This window comes from Amphiura filiformis, chromosome 7, assembly GCF_039555335.1.
Source record: "Amphiura filiformis chromosome 7, Afil_fr2py, whole genome shotgun sequence".
NCBI lineage: Eukaryota > Metazoa > Echinodermata > Ophiuroidea > Amphilepidida > Amphiuridae > Amphiura > Amphiura filiformis.
The window spans coordinates 1,783,770-1,797,048 of record NC_092634.1 but is presented as its reverse complement, the minus strand read 5'-3'; the positions used below and the strand labels follow the sequence as shown (position 1 = coordinate 1,797,048).

At 35.2% G+C, this 13,279-nt stretch overlaps 1 protein-coding gene across 1 annotated transcript; it reads right to left on the bottom strand.

Moving 5' to 3' along the window:
- Positions 1 to 9,736: 9,736 nt before the first annotated feature.
- LOC140156615 (uncharacterized) lies at positions 9,737 to 13,264 on the bottom strand. Its single transcript, XM_072179549.1, has 4 exons — positions 13,149 to 13,264; positions 12,375 to 12,489; positions 11,799 to 11,908; positions 9,737 to 10,307 (listed from the first exon to the last, which is right to left on the bottom strand). The coding sequence occupies exons 1-4, from the start codon at positions 13,176 to 13,178 to the stop codon at positions 9,945 to 9,947; spliced, it is 618 nt and encodes a 205-aa protein (XP_072035650.1). The 5' UTR covers positions 13,179 to 13,264; the 3' UTR covers positions 9,737 to 9,944.
- Positions 13,265 to 13,279: the final 15 nt, after the last annotated feature.

The window sequence follows — 13,279 nt, the reverse complement described above, 5'->3', positions numbered from 1 at the left end:
AACTAAACCTTGATGCAAACGTAATAATTTTGGCCCTATATTTCGAGGGTGGTCTAAGGAAAAGATCACCATATTTTAATTTTTAGTAAGCTTAAAAATAAAAAATACATTACCACAATTACTAACCGTTTTTGTGCTACTAAGTTGACTTATGTTCTAATTTTCAATCGATACAGGTCAAAAATTTCTATTTTCATTCTAAAATGGAAAGACAACGTATGGTTTCCTAGATCAGTACGAGAAATACACAAAATCACTGCCCATTTCTTCCAAATTCTCGGCCAATGTAAGTCGCCATCGTAAATCGTTGTTGTTGTTTTTGTAAATTCCTCCTTTTGCGAAGGAGCACCACCTGAGAATCGTCCTCTGTTTCACGGAGTAAAGTTTGCGGGAGTTCGCAAACCCACACGAGTGAGTAGGCCTACAATAATACATAAAATGATTGGGGTAAATAATAGGGAACATAACTATGTATAATAAATCACTACTAACAAAATATGTCCGCCATATTTTCACTATGACAAAATTAAGAAAAAAGTCCAGGGAAAAAAGTAAGTCCTACAGCAAAAAACTGGGTTTTTTTTGGATGGTTGATTTTTTCAACTTTTTTGGCATAGCCCTGGCCGCGGCAGGCATAGCCTATTTGTAATGTTTATACAGCAGCCAAATTCGTTGTGCTTGAAGGACAACAGAGCAAGCATGCTAATATTGGCATATTTTGGCAAAGAATAACAAAAATAATTTTAAATTTCACTGAAATGGCTGTAGCCTAGTGACCTACAGAGTATTTCATTAGACTAACTCATGCTGCATAGTTTCCAAATTGCCATTCATTTGTAGGAAAAAACAAAAGAAGAAATTTGAAGCCATTTTGAGCTAGAAATTCGATGTTCGAGGTTTCTATGTTTCGGCTCTCACCCAAAGGTTCCATTTAAAGGAAGGTGACCTGATATATTTGGAAAATCAAATTCTTTAAAAGTTACGTATGCCTATAACATTAAATGTCATCCCTTTCAAGCACTCATGCAAAAAGAACATGTAAATGTTTTTTGTAAAATGTGACTAATTCCTATTAATGGAATTACGGACATTAATACAGCGTGATATTGGTATAGTAGGCCTATAGTGTTTTTATTAATGATAATCATCATGATCATGTAATATATTGATCCCTATTTTTCTCATAAACATATTGAAATTAGAAGTTCCAACTCACTGCCTAATTAGTCTCAACTATGGTATATACCATTATTTGAGACTAATCCGGCAGTTTTTTGATGATTTCTTCGGAAATATACCGATTTGGAACGCCAAATTTCAATATGTTTATGAGAAAAATATGAGCTTTCATCTGATACCAAAATCAGCATTTTGATGAGGTAAAGTGGGGGATGAGATTGTCAATCAGGTTACCCACCTTAAAAAAAAAAGACTAGTCATGTTTTCACCCATTGACCCCATATTTTTTACATTTTGCTCTCACCGAATGCCCAAATTCATGCTCTCACCCATTGACCCCATATTTTTTACATTTTGCTCTCACCGAATGCCCCTTACTGCGAAAGTGTCAGCCCAACACCTGTAGGGCCTATTTCATATTGAAGTGTCCCCCCGGATTAGAAAAATATAAATATGGTTGAATGAGCACAGATATTGGTGTTGTAAGCCGCAATAATCACAACAATTGTTTGAAAATCACAGTAATAATAATATTGCCTTACCATGCTTACTGTAAGAACGTAAGATTCGCTCTTGTCATGCTAAGTTGTAGATCGACTGCACTATGCCATATAGTCGAATTTTGATAAATAAAAATATGTTATTATTAATCATGAATAATGAATGAACTCAAAATTTTACTGATGTTAATTAAAATTCAAATGTTCAGTAGTAAAATGGTCATAAAGAGTTTATATAATTAGTGACAGTAAAAGTAGGCATATCCCAGCAAACACAAAACGTTTTCGACATCATTCGCAAAAGGTTATAAAAGGTTGTCAGAAAACGTTTAAATGTCGGGTTATATAAAGGGTATATTAAGAGTATAAAACGTTTTCATAACCTTAAAAAACATTTTTGATAATCTACTGCTCAGCAAACAAAAATGTTTTACAGAAAACGTTTAAATGTCATGTTATATAAAGGGTATAAAAACGTTTTAATAACATTCCAAAAACATTCTTGAAAACTTGATACAAAACATTCTAAACAGAATGTTATTTGGGGGTTGAAAAAATATTTTGCGAAAAATGTTTGCCCAAAATATTTTCATTAACGTTTTAAAAACGTTTTCATGACCTTTATATAACCCGACATTTAAATGTTATTAAAAGGTTTTGAAAAAAACATTTTAAGAAAATTTCTGTGTTTACTGGGTTTAAATATTTTAACATAATGTTATTTAAGTATTGACACAATATTTGGCAAAAATGTTTGCAAAAATAGTTTACAATAACATTTTTGAAAACATTTAAAAATATTGTTGTAGTGTGTTTTCATACAAAACGTTTTACAACGTTATCATGATCTTTATATAACCCGACATTTTAATGTTATTAAAACGTTTTTACCTAAACCAAAAGCCAAAATATAACTTATTTAAAACGTTTTTAAAACGTTTTTGTGTTTGCTGGGATGTTATTGACAACATATCTTGTATTATTATAAAATTTATATAACGACGCACTTCAATACTGAACAATTCTGATCCCGGGTTCTGATCATTGATCGCGAAAGCCCGAGTGAAAAATCCATGCACTTGGCAAGCTAACAAACAGAGGGAGTACGGTGACTGAAAAGATCAGATGTGAAAATCTATCAATTGCACACAAATTAATACAAATCAGAGTGCAAAAAGGGCATGTGGGCTACGGAGAAGTCAGTGGCGTAGCCAGCACTTTTTCTGAGGGGGGAGGGGGCAAAGGGTGAAAGACAAATTTTAAGGGGGGTACCTTTTGTCGACAAAATCAGTTAACGTTATACAAATGCGCGCGAAGCACTTGGCACTTTTTAGAATAAAATGGCAAAATATAATGTCAATTTCGTCAAAAACACAAAAAAGTCTTATATAAACATCGGGGCGGCCACCATCCCACGGGGGGGGGAGAGACAGCTGCCCCCACCCCTTGGCTACACCACTGTGAGAAGTCTAGGACAAGTCCAGCAAAAAGCTTTCTTCTGATGCCAAAATCTCAAAAGTTGAATGTGGCTCTCAATCGAGCCACCTACTTTTAAGTAATAATATCTTTACATAATTGCAAAATATAGGCCCAAACTGCAAAATACTTTGATTTCGTAGGCTTCCGTGGTGCATGATTCTAGAGCTTATGTTCATATTCAATTGAATTATGCATGTAAATTATTTTAGCATAATAGATGCATGCAAATGTGCACATGCAGGCATGCATTTTGCACGCATCGGCTATGGTAGGCCTAAACATGGTAAACGGTTTCATATCATATATCAGATATTTTAATTTTTCAAGAATTATAACAATTGAAATCAATAATTACATTAAACTTTAATCATGTTCGTGTTCATCATAATTGCCACCATGCACATATTTATTATCACCATGCACGTAATAATGCACTTTATGACAAATTTTAATTTATTTTTAATAATAAATTTCATATTTAACTTAATTATAATTAACTCTTTAATAAATTGTATTGGAGCAGCTATATATATTTTTACACTTACGGCATGGCATTGTATGCAAACGAATTCGTCAAACGAACCCTATTTACTTTACGTTACGGCTTTTAACTTAAGACCACGAGGGTTCAGCTCTCAGTCTGTACTGCAAAAACAAGTGTTTATATTTAAACACCATATTGTGTTTATCAGAGCAACACTTAATAAACACATAATTCATGTTAATGGTCTAACACTAATGTTAATTTTTCTAACACTAATGTTCATAATTAACACTTGGTGTTATATTACAAACATTAGTGTTTGTAATATAACACCAAGTGTTAATTTATGAACATTAGTGTTAGACCATTAACATGAATTATGTGTTTACTAAGTGTTGCTCTGATAAACACAATATGGTGTTTAAATATAAACACTTGTTTTTGCAGTGTGGTTCTCAACCTTCGAAAATACTTAATGAATATTTATGTGTCCTGACTCCGCTACGTCACTTTGTCGCACAGTTTTGGCGCTGAGCTTCAATTTTGCTTCATTTTACATGTTTAAAGCACCGTCGCAATAATATTATGTTTTACATTTTTACAAAGCTTAGAGTTTATCATTTCTTCGACAGAATATAATTCTGATTTGCAAAGCACGTTTAAAGTTTTAGTAATAAGAATTAAGACTATAATAAGAAAGGCATTTGGGAATCTAACAATCTGTTCACCTGATTTCCATTAATATCACCATGGTCACGTTTGCATAACGTACCTGAAAATAAAACACTGTCGCATGGAAAATTTAAAATTCATGAGATACGGGTAAATGTTTTATATTAATACTGTCTATAAGGTTTATATTGAAACAACATTACATGAAATGATGATTGTGTTCAGTCCAACCCGCAAATTAAAATTATTGTAAAATCGATTAAGCACCTGTAGAAAATGCTATGAAATGTGTTTGCGTAAATTTGAAATTTATGATAATATTATGATATCAGCTGGAACTGAATACCCGATTGTGTCTGAAAATTAGCTAAAATTATAACGTTTCGAAAACATATTTTGTGTAATGGATACTGTGATGATGATATTCATGGGAGAAGAGATATTTTAGCTGAGCATGGTATTATAGGCAGGGATATGAAAAGTCTCTGTCTTGACTGCGTTGCTGCAGCTTTCTTGTATATTATATAGTCAGGGGCAAAATGAAAATACCGGGACATAACATAATTATTAATAACCGTTATATCGGTGTCATCGGGTTTCCCCCAGAGCCTCTAAAAAAAGGGACAATGTTCGTGCTTATTCAGCTTTATTCTTAAATATTTTGGCCCATGATCGGGGTGAATTTTGGTAGGAAATGGGCTCATTTCCATCCCGATTTTCTCTATCATTTTTTACCAGGAGGGACAGTTTTCTCTTCCATTTTTTTGTCGGAGGGGGGATGTTTTTTAAATCTGTGACATTTGGCCCATGGTCAGTGTTCTGGCCAGAGAAAATGAGAAAAGGTACCATCTTCTCTGTTCTGACCAAGAACAAGTGTGTATGCATGGTCAAAATCGATCGAAGTATGTCCGAGTCAAAGTTAGCATCAGTTTAGGTAAGAAGAAGAAATATTCAAGTCACCGCTTTGATATGTCAACGGCTTTGTAATGAAGATGAGATGATATTATGACATCGCTATCAGTAATCAATATCATGGTAACGGATAAACTACATGATCCCGTTACAATTGACAGTTTAAGTTAAGTTTGATAATATAGACTTGCACTCAGCTACTCATCATGACCCAAGCCTTGATGAATGAGCCACAATTGAACGATCATTGTTGTTAAGACTGAGAGAGCTGAAACAACAACTCTTTTGTAAAACGTACATACCGATATACCGTACCGGTCAACAATAAACCAATTAGCAAGTTTTCAAAATATATGATTTGTAGAATGAATTTTTGCAAAACATATAAGGCCTATATTGTTTTAGATAATAATAAATAATACATTTTTTTGGCTGCTTCGACCAACAATGTCTATAGTCTACCCTTAATGCTCTCTACAAAGCTCTTATTTTGACATTATTGAGTCAATATATTCAAATCAATATATAGGATATAGGCCCTATGCGTAAATTATTAATGATGGGAGTAACAATATTAAGTGCACAATTACCCTATCAATATGTTTTATTACGTAGAAAGCATAATCATGATAATGTTATACCAGACAGGCAGAGAATATTAGTCATGTTTAAATTAGTCAAATTCTAAATTTTCTAAATTAGTGAAAGTCTAATGAAGTAACGCCTATACGGTACAGATTGTTGGGTTTTTGGGTTGGGTTGGGAGTTTTTCTCGAAGGTGGGACGAGGCGAAGGTATGCCTATGTCACCGCATAGGTGCTTTTATAGGCCTACAGACTCGCCCATGTGTAGGGCCTAGGCCTATGTTAATTGTTTGACTGAATGATAATGGTGATATTGGAATAACTTGAATTGGATTAGTGGTATTTTGAAGTAGAAAAAAAGCGAAAGGAAAGTGAAGAAATGCTTATGTAGGCCTACTTCCCCAGATGGGGGAGGGGAATTCGTTACTCTCTAAATGTAAAAGAGTGAAAACCCACTCAAAAAGGAGTGAAATTCCACTCTTTCAAGGAGTTAAACGCAGGACAACACATTTTAGAGTGAAAAAAGAGTGGTCTCCAATTCACTCGAAAAGAGTGAAACACCACTCTTTGCAAAGAGTGATAACGTTACCACTCTCTTGGAAAGAGTGGAACTTATTCACTCGTTTAAGAGTGGAATCATCCACTCTTTCTAAAGAGTGGTTTTATTTGCAAACTACTCAAAACTAAAAATGACACTAACAAATCAATTAAAATGACACCAACAAATCAATTATTTCAAATTGCAGGCAATTTTATTTTACCAAATCCAATGTATTTACTTATTGTTTATTAAATGGTATATAAAAAACGCAAACAGCGGAGCTGATGGCACTGGTTAACAATACAATAATCAATACACAATCAATATATACAAATTCATAGCAAACCATAGTATACCATCATCAGAATTGTATAACACCAATACATATTTTAAGGGGGTAGGCCCCCCCCAAAAAAAACACAAAATTTAGCATGTTTTGTGCCTATCTCAAAATTTTCAAATGCATCCTGGAGCAAATTGTCTGAATATTGTCAAAAATGGCATTTAAATTTTAGTAGGCCAAGGGTTTCTTGCTTTATTGACGATAACTCAACAACCGGGTGGTCTACTGAAATTTAAATGCCATTTTTGAGTTTCTCAGACAATTTGCTTCTGCAGGATATATCACTTTTCAAAAAAGTGTTGATAATTTTATAATAGTGCACAAAACACGCAAAATTTTGGTTTGGGGTGGAGCTTCCCCCTTAATGAAATAGCTTACAGGACATTGTCTGCTCACAATTTCTGTCTGCTCACAATTTCTTACATTTCCCCATAATACACTATAATTCTTGCATCTATCAACAGTCCGCACACACTTATCCCAGTGTGACAATACCTTATCTATCACATATCTGGCAGTGATAATGTTTCAGGAGGAATGAAGTTACAGTTCTTACGAAAGTATTTGTTTTGCGGATCTATAGTTTTAAATCCTTCAAATGGATTTGAGACACTATCAAAATTCGACAAAACCCTGGACATCATCTGAATCTAAGTTTATATTATTAGGGTTATTGTTCTTCTGAAGTAAATCAGTGTATTCTCAATTACAATTCAATTACATTTTACTTCAGTGTTCGAATTAGCACACGTGTGCATGTAAATATTGGTTTGTGCATGTAACTTTCTACATTTTCTGGTATGTTTAAGCTTATTTCACAAAATTACTTACTGAAGTCCTGATACTGTAACACAAAAGTTAACTTGTACCATGTGTACGGCATGGACAATATTGGCAGTTAGTTCGACCCATTCCCTCGCCCCAACATTACTACATATTTGGTTATTTGCCTAGCTATCACGGCTCATAAAAATGGTATATTTCTTTGTGCAAAAGTATGTGCATGTAACATTTCTCTGGTGCATGTAGAGATTCTGAACTACATGCACAGGTGCATGCAAGATTTTTTTTCTAATTCGAACACTGTTTTACATGTACTAACTATACATAAAAACCATATATTCAACAATCATAAAAAGTTCACACAAGTGGAGATTCATTAGTCATCAGCTTAACTTCTATAATTAATTTTTTTATTGTTCCATGGTCGAGGTACGCGCTGGTGATCGGCGATCGCGTAAAAGTGGTGAGGTCTCCTCCCCTTTTACACGCTGATGACCAATGGGTAAACCGTCTTGTTGTCAAGACCGTTGATCAGCCAATCAGCGTGATTGTTTATCACCTGTGTGTTTACACTGCGTATGCAGCGATACGCACAGCTCCGACCACGGAACAATTAAAAAATTAATTATAAGAATAGAAAAACACCAGTGTATTATTTAGAAGTTGAATTGAGGACCCTCAAATTGCACCTATCTCTCAAAAAATTCAATCTAGTCATATGATTTTCAGGTTGTCTGTAGCTTCTGCCCTCATCACTGCTTTGGGTTCATCCCCAAGTGGCATTGCTCGCAAAGTGAATTGAACTTGTAACTGTTTGCAATCTACCACTTTCAGAAAAACTACAGAGTACTTATTTTTTTAATCTAGTGTGTTGGGTGCCTCTGCAACGGTAGTAGCTAATGTGTATTTGCAGCTGCAATGAACCTAAAACCACCATTTGAGAGCCAAGGCATTACAAGACTCATGAAAGATCTTCAAATAACTAACAAATATTCCAAAAACCATGCTACTAGCTTGAAAACATTTTCAGGCTTAAAATTCCAAACATTGATCACATTTTTTCCTTGCAAGGTACTAAATTGTGGTACATGCATTTCAAAATCTACAGTATTTGCCAAGTTGTTCAGAGATTTGAGCCAGCGTATCTCGCGTTAAGTCTGTAAACCAGGAAGTGAAAAACATTCGAGCTGATTGGTTGTGGCGTCCATGATAAAAGAAACCGTGTGTGAGCCAGCGTTGCGTAATGTACGCTCTCCACACTGCGTGGCTGACCTCTGAACAATTTTGGCAAATACTTAACATTATTTTCAATAAGAAATTTTCAATAATATGGAGAATTCTCATGTAATTTTGACCTCACTCACAAAATGGGAAAATTGTCCCATACTTCCCTTTCATGGGAAGGCAGTACAATACAAAACACATAGTAAACTTTGCACAGGCAATCAAAATGCCTCGGCAGTCTTTCAACCGGGGATAGATGTACATCATGTGCTATCCACAATGAAGAACTCTGTAGAGATGTCATTTTCTATCAATTCTATCTATCTATTGAATTCTGTGTCAAATCGACCAAAACAGGTTACCTCTCAGATTTGGCTGCAATTGATTCATACATTTGTTTATGGATGTAATGCACACATGCAAAGTATAACATTCCAAATCTTAGGTCGGTTCCTCAAATTTTGGGTACTCTCAACTTTCAGCATGCACGATTTGTGTCATTGCATAATTTATCAAATGATCTGAACAGTATCTTATGAACAACCTATACAAAGCTGTAAATTGGTTCCCAGGGTGAGGTTTAGCCATATACTCATCATACTTGGCAGTGGGGTTTGACCCCCATCCTTTTTATTTTACCCCCACCCTTTTTATTGAGGCACCCTTTATATTGAAAATTCCTGACCCTCACGCTTTTTACTGAGGCACCCTTTATACTGAAAATTCCTGACCCCCACCACTTTTTGCTTTTTCCCCTATATACATTGATGAAGTCACAGGTAATTTGGTTCGAAGTAAATCAAGTACGCCAAATTCTGCACTATCATCACACGATAACCTAGTGGATGTAAACATGCATCAAATGGAATTTTATCTTGCGATATGGTTTGCTGGCAGTGGTTTGGCACTTATTCTTGTGGTTTGGCACTTATTCTTGGAAACTAGGATGATTTTATCATTCAATGAAAATATATTGTAAGCTGGCACTCCCACCCTTTTTATTTTACTCCCACCCTTTATATCAATCCACCCTTTTACCAACAAAGTTTAAACCCCACCCTTTTAAGGATTTTCCAAATTTCCAAGTGGCACCCTTTAAAAAGGGTGCCCTGCCAACAGTGTCATGTATGAATTTTATAGAAATGAATTTCAGCCAAATCTGAGAAGTGACCCGTAAACCATCGGTTGATTTGATACAGAAGAAGCCACAATCAAGATACCTCGTAGAATCATAACAAGTACATCATCCCATGTCAAACAACCACAAAACCAGATCTAAGCTTCTTTTTGTTGAGGCTCTTGCATCATCTGGGAGTAGAGCTCCCTTACCGTAGGGCCTAATGTTCTTGCTTACTCCGTAAACCAGCCCGTCAAAAAAATTGAAGAATGTGAGAACTGGTTTTGCAAAGTGCACGTTGAACACGTAATGTACTTTGTACAGGCGATCAAATGCCTCTACAGCATTTGTCCCTCCTGGAATTGATGTGTTGTCTACAATAATGAAATATTCAGTTGGGTTGCCATTTTCATCACCCAGTGCGAGAATGAAGGGCTGTGCATAGATCACATCTTTGGTTTTTGCAAAGGCTTCAACATCTGTCCCAGTCTGAAAAGATAAGATAAATACTTACATTAGGGCTTGAAAACAAGTAACAATCTGACCGCCATGGTCGGTTTGATATCATCATGTTATCAAGGTTCTCTTTATTTCACTTGAAGAGACAAGTTCCCCCAATTTTCTGTGACATTGTCCCATTAAACTTAACATACTTTTGTGGCTTAGGCCAAAAATTAAATGTCTCAGCCTCCCACTGAATTAAAAAATTCAGCATTTCTTTTTAGGTTTTTGAGTTTTTAAAATCATTAAGAAAAATATTAGGAAAGTTGGCTGCTTGAAGCAGCCAGAATAAAAAAAAGAGGCCTAATTCTACAATATAAAAAGAATTTCCGCAAAGTGCATAGCCTTTTTGGACTAAAATAAATACTTACAAAATTGCATAGCACTTAGGGTTTTGGACCCACAGAAGCTGAGACATATCTTTTTTTTTTTTTTTTGGGGGGGCTTATTGCAAGAAAACAGCAACATGTCAGGGTTAAGATAATGAGTCCGAGTCAGCAGCTCCTTATTTGGTAAAATTCAGTTACTGCAATCAAAACTTACAAGCAAAGGAGTACTTTTGTTAAGGGGTACAACACCCCTGACCAATTTTGTGACTATTTATGCATTTTTCTCAAAATTTATAGCACCTTGATGACAAGTAAGATATGTATATTATAGGGGCAACGGCAAGGAATCCGATCTCTGCACTGGAAAATTAGTAACTCAAGACAAGTAGTTATTGATTTATGGATCAAATATTGATTTTCTCGCATTTTGACTGCAACTCCACAACAGTTGTCTGTACTGAAATTTAATTGCAATTTTAGAGAACCTTGGAACATTTCTAATCAAATCCATATGACATTTTGTCCAAAGTTGCTTTGGCTTTTGAGAAAATGCAAAAAGTCTTTAAAAATAAGGCCCAGGGGTGTCGTACCACCTTAAATGGCAAAAATCAAACTCAAATCAGTTACACAAACTTACTTTCTCAAAAACGACATTTTCTTTTCAGGATTTTGATTTCCTGAGTGGCTAGAACCCTGAATATCAAGATTACTTACTACTACCTGCCAGCAATGTGATGCTTGTCAACTCAGACTCAATAATGTCCATTTCATTTCCACAATGCCAGTACCGTGCTACATTTGAGACATCAATTTACCAGTTTTGCCCAGATTCACTCTCATTGCACTCAGTCTAAAATGCTCACAACTTTATTGTTCCTTGTGTCAAAGGCATTGCTTCTAACACCTTTTACAATGCCATCTGTGACTGGAACATATATCAATCAATTAATTGCATTCAAAGTAAAGAGAGAGGTCTTCAAGAGAGCTGTTAAGAATTTTGCCATGAGAGAGAAACTGCCGCACAAATTTGAACATGTGAAGACTTATTTCCATTGTTTTTCTTTGCTGCGCCATGCTCTGCAACCTTTTGTCAAAATGGACCCCATTGGAAATAAGTCTGAACATATATCTAGATTCAAGAGTAACTTACTTGTCTACGTTGCATTATGAATGAAAACACATCATATCCTTTGCTCTTCAACCCTTTGGCGGTCACTGTTGGAAGTTTCTTCAGGAGAAATTTAAACACATCCAGATCATCTGTAACAGCAAGATTTAGACCAATATTCAAGTCATTTTTTAGCCAAAATAATTTAAAGTTCGAAATATGAAATAAATTAATAATAATAATAAGGAATGATGCTCTTATACCTGCACACCTATCTTTCACCCTAACACTATTCCCAATGTAACAGTACTTTTGCATGAACTTTTAAAAAAAATTGTGTGAAAATTAATTACATTTTTTGCATACATTGTCAAGTTTGCTAGGGGGTCAAAAAAACAACAACAACAATACAATACATAAGAAGAGTAGGCTTCAATTTTGTCATATTTTTGACACTCAAATTGCCATAACTTTTGAGCCGCTACTCTGATCAAGCTCAGATTTCTGATTATTGTGGAGCTCAACAAGCTCTATAAAATATCTATATTTAAGCAAGTTTATTAACTCTACAACGCTTTGCTGTTAAAATGCATATGTTCAAATTTCATGTTTACTTACTGAACCTCGCAGCTTCCTCTGATAACTGTGTTAGCTTGGGTCTAAAGTAAGGGTTCCACTTCACCAACATTTTTGAACCACAACCGGGGGTCAACATGTCAAACTCAAAGTTAATCTGAAACATGAAAATTGAAAAGTGAATTAATTTAAAATACATCATGCTTATATTGTCCGCTGATAAATTACTTTGGGCAAGAATAAACAAAGCAAAATCTCTGAAAATCAGGAAGTACCCTGAAAACTGGTAAACCTCTTTATCAATAATTTAAACCATAATACCTTAAGAACCTATGGAATGTATCAAGCCATGCTATGTATATGTCACATAGGAACATTTTTTTTGGAAGGGGGAACTTATGTTTGCACTCCTTCAGATGACGGTCATAACATGTTTAGGTTTAGAATCATGAACATGTAGTCCATCTAGATGGCCTGATTTTACTGCAAACCCGCCGGTCCTGACTGGTGAATTTCCAAACCTAATCCATGCCCAGTCTAACATCTGGGATTTTTCAGATCCCCAGATGGTCATATCATGAGTTTGGGCCTGGTTTCACATTACACTTGCCTTGATTTTTCAAGGCAAGGTTTGGTGAAAGTCAATGGATCTCGCGAGTCTATCGTGATGGACTATGAACAGGTAAACAGTATTTTGAATTCATAAAGTCGAATTCTAACCCTGCAGGAAAAAGCTTTAAAAAAAACCCTACACACATGTTGATACTGTTTGTTTGTATTCATGAGACAGATCGTGATCTCCATTTAAATACTAACCAGGTCAGGACTGTCTCTGAATCTTGGCATTTCTGCAAGTTGGTTTGTGATAGAAGGTGCCTCCTTTACTAGTTTTGATCTGCGGTAGAAGAACGTGGCTTTCAAGTTCGCTTTAATTTGGGGACTAATTC

Bases quoted from the DNA above. Each gene is read 5' to 3' on its own strand.
- LOC140156615 (XM_072179549.1), bottom strand. From the start codon at position 13,178: ATGCCAAGATTCAGAGACAGTCCTGACCTG. The intron at 12,490-13,148 runs GTTAGTATTTAA...TTCATGTTTCAG, and splicing joins TCAGAGACAGTCCTGACCTG to ATTAACTTTGAGTTTGACAT. The intron at 10,308-11,798 runs GTAAGTTACTCT...TTATCTTTTCAG, and splicing joins TCATAATGCAACGTAGACAA to ACTGGGACAGATGTTGAAGC.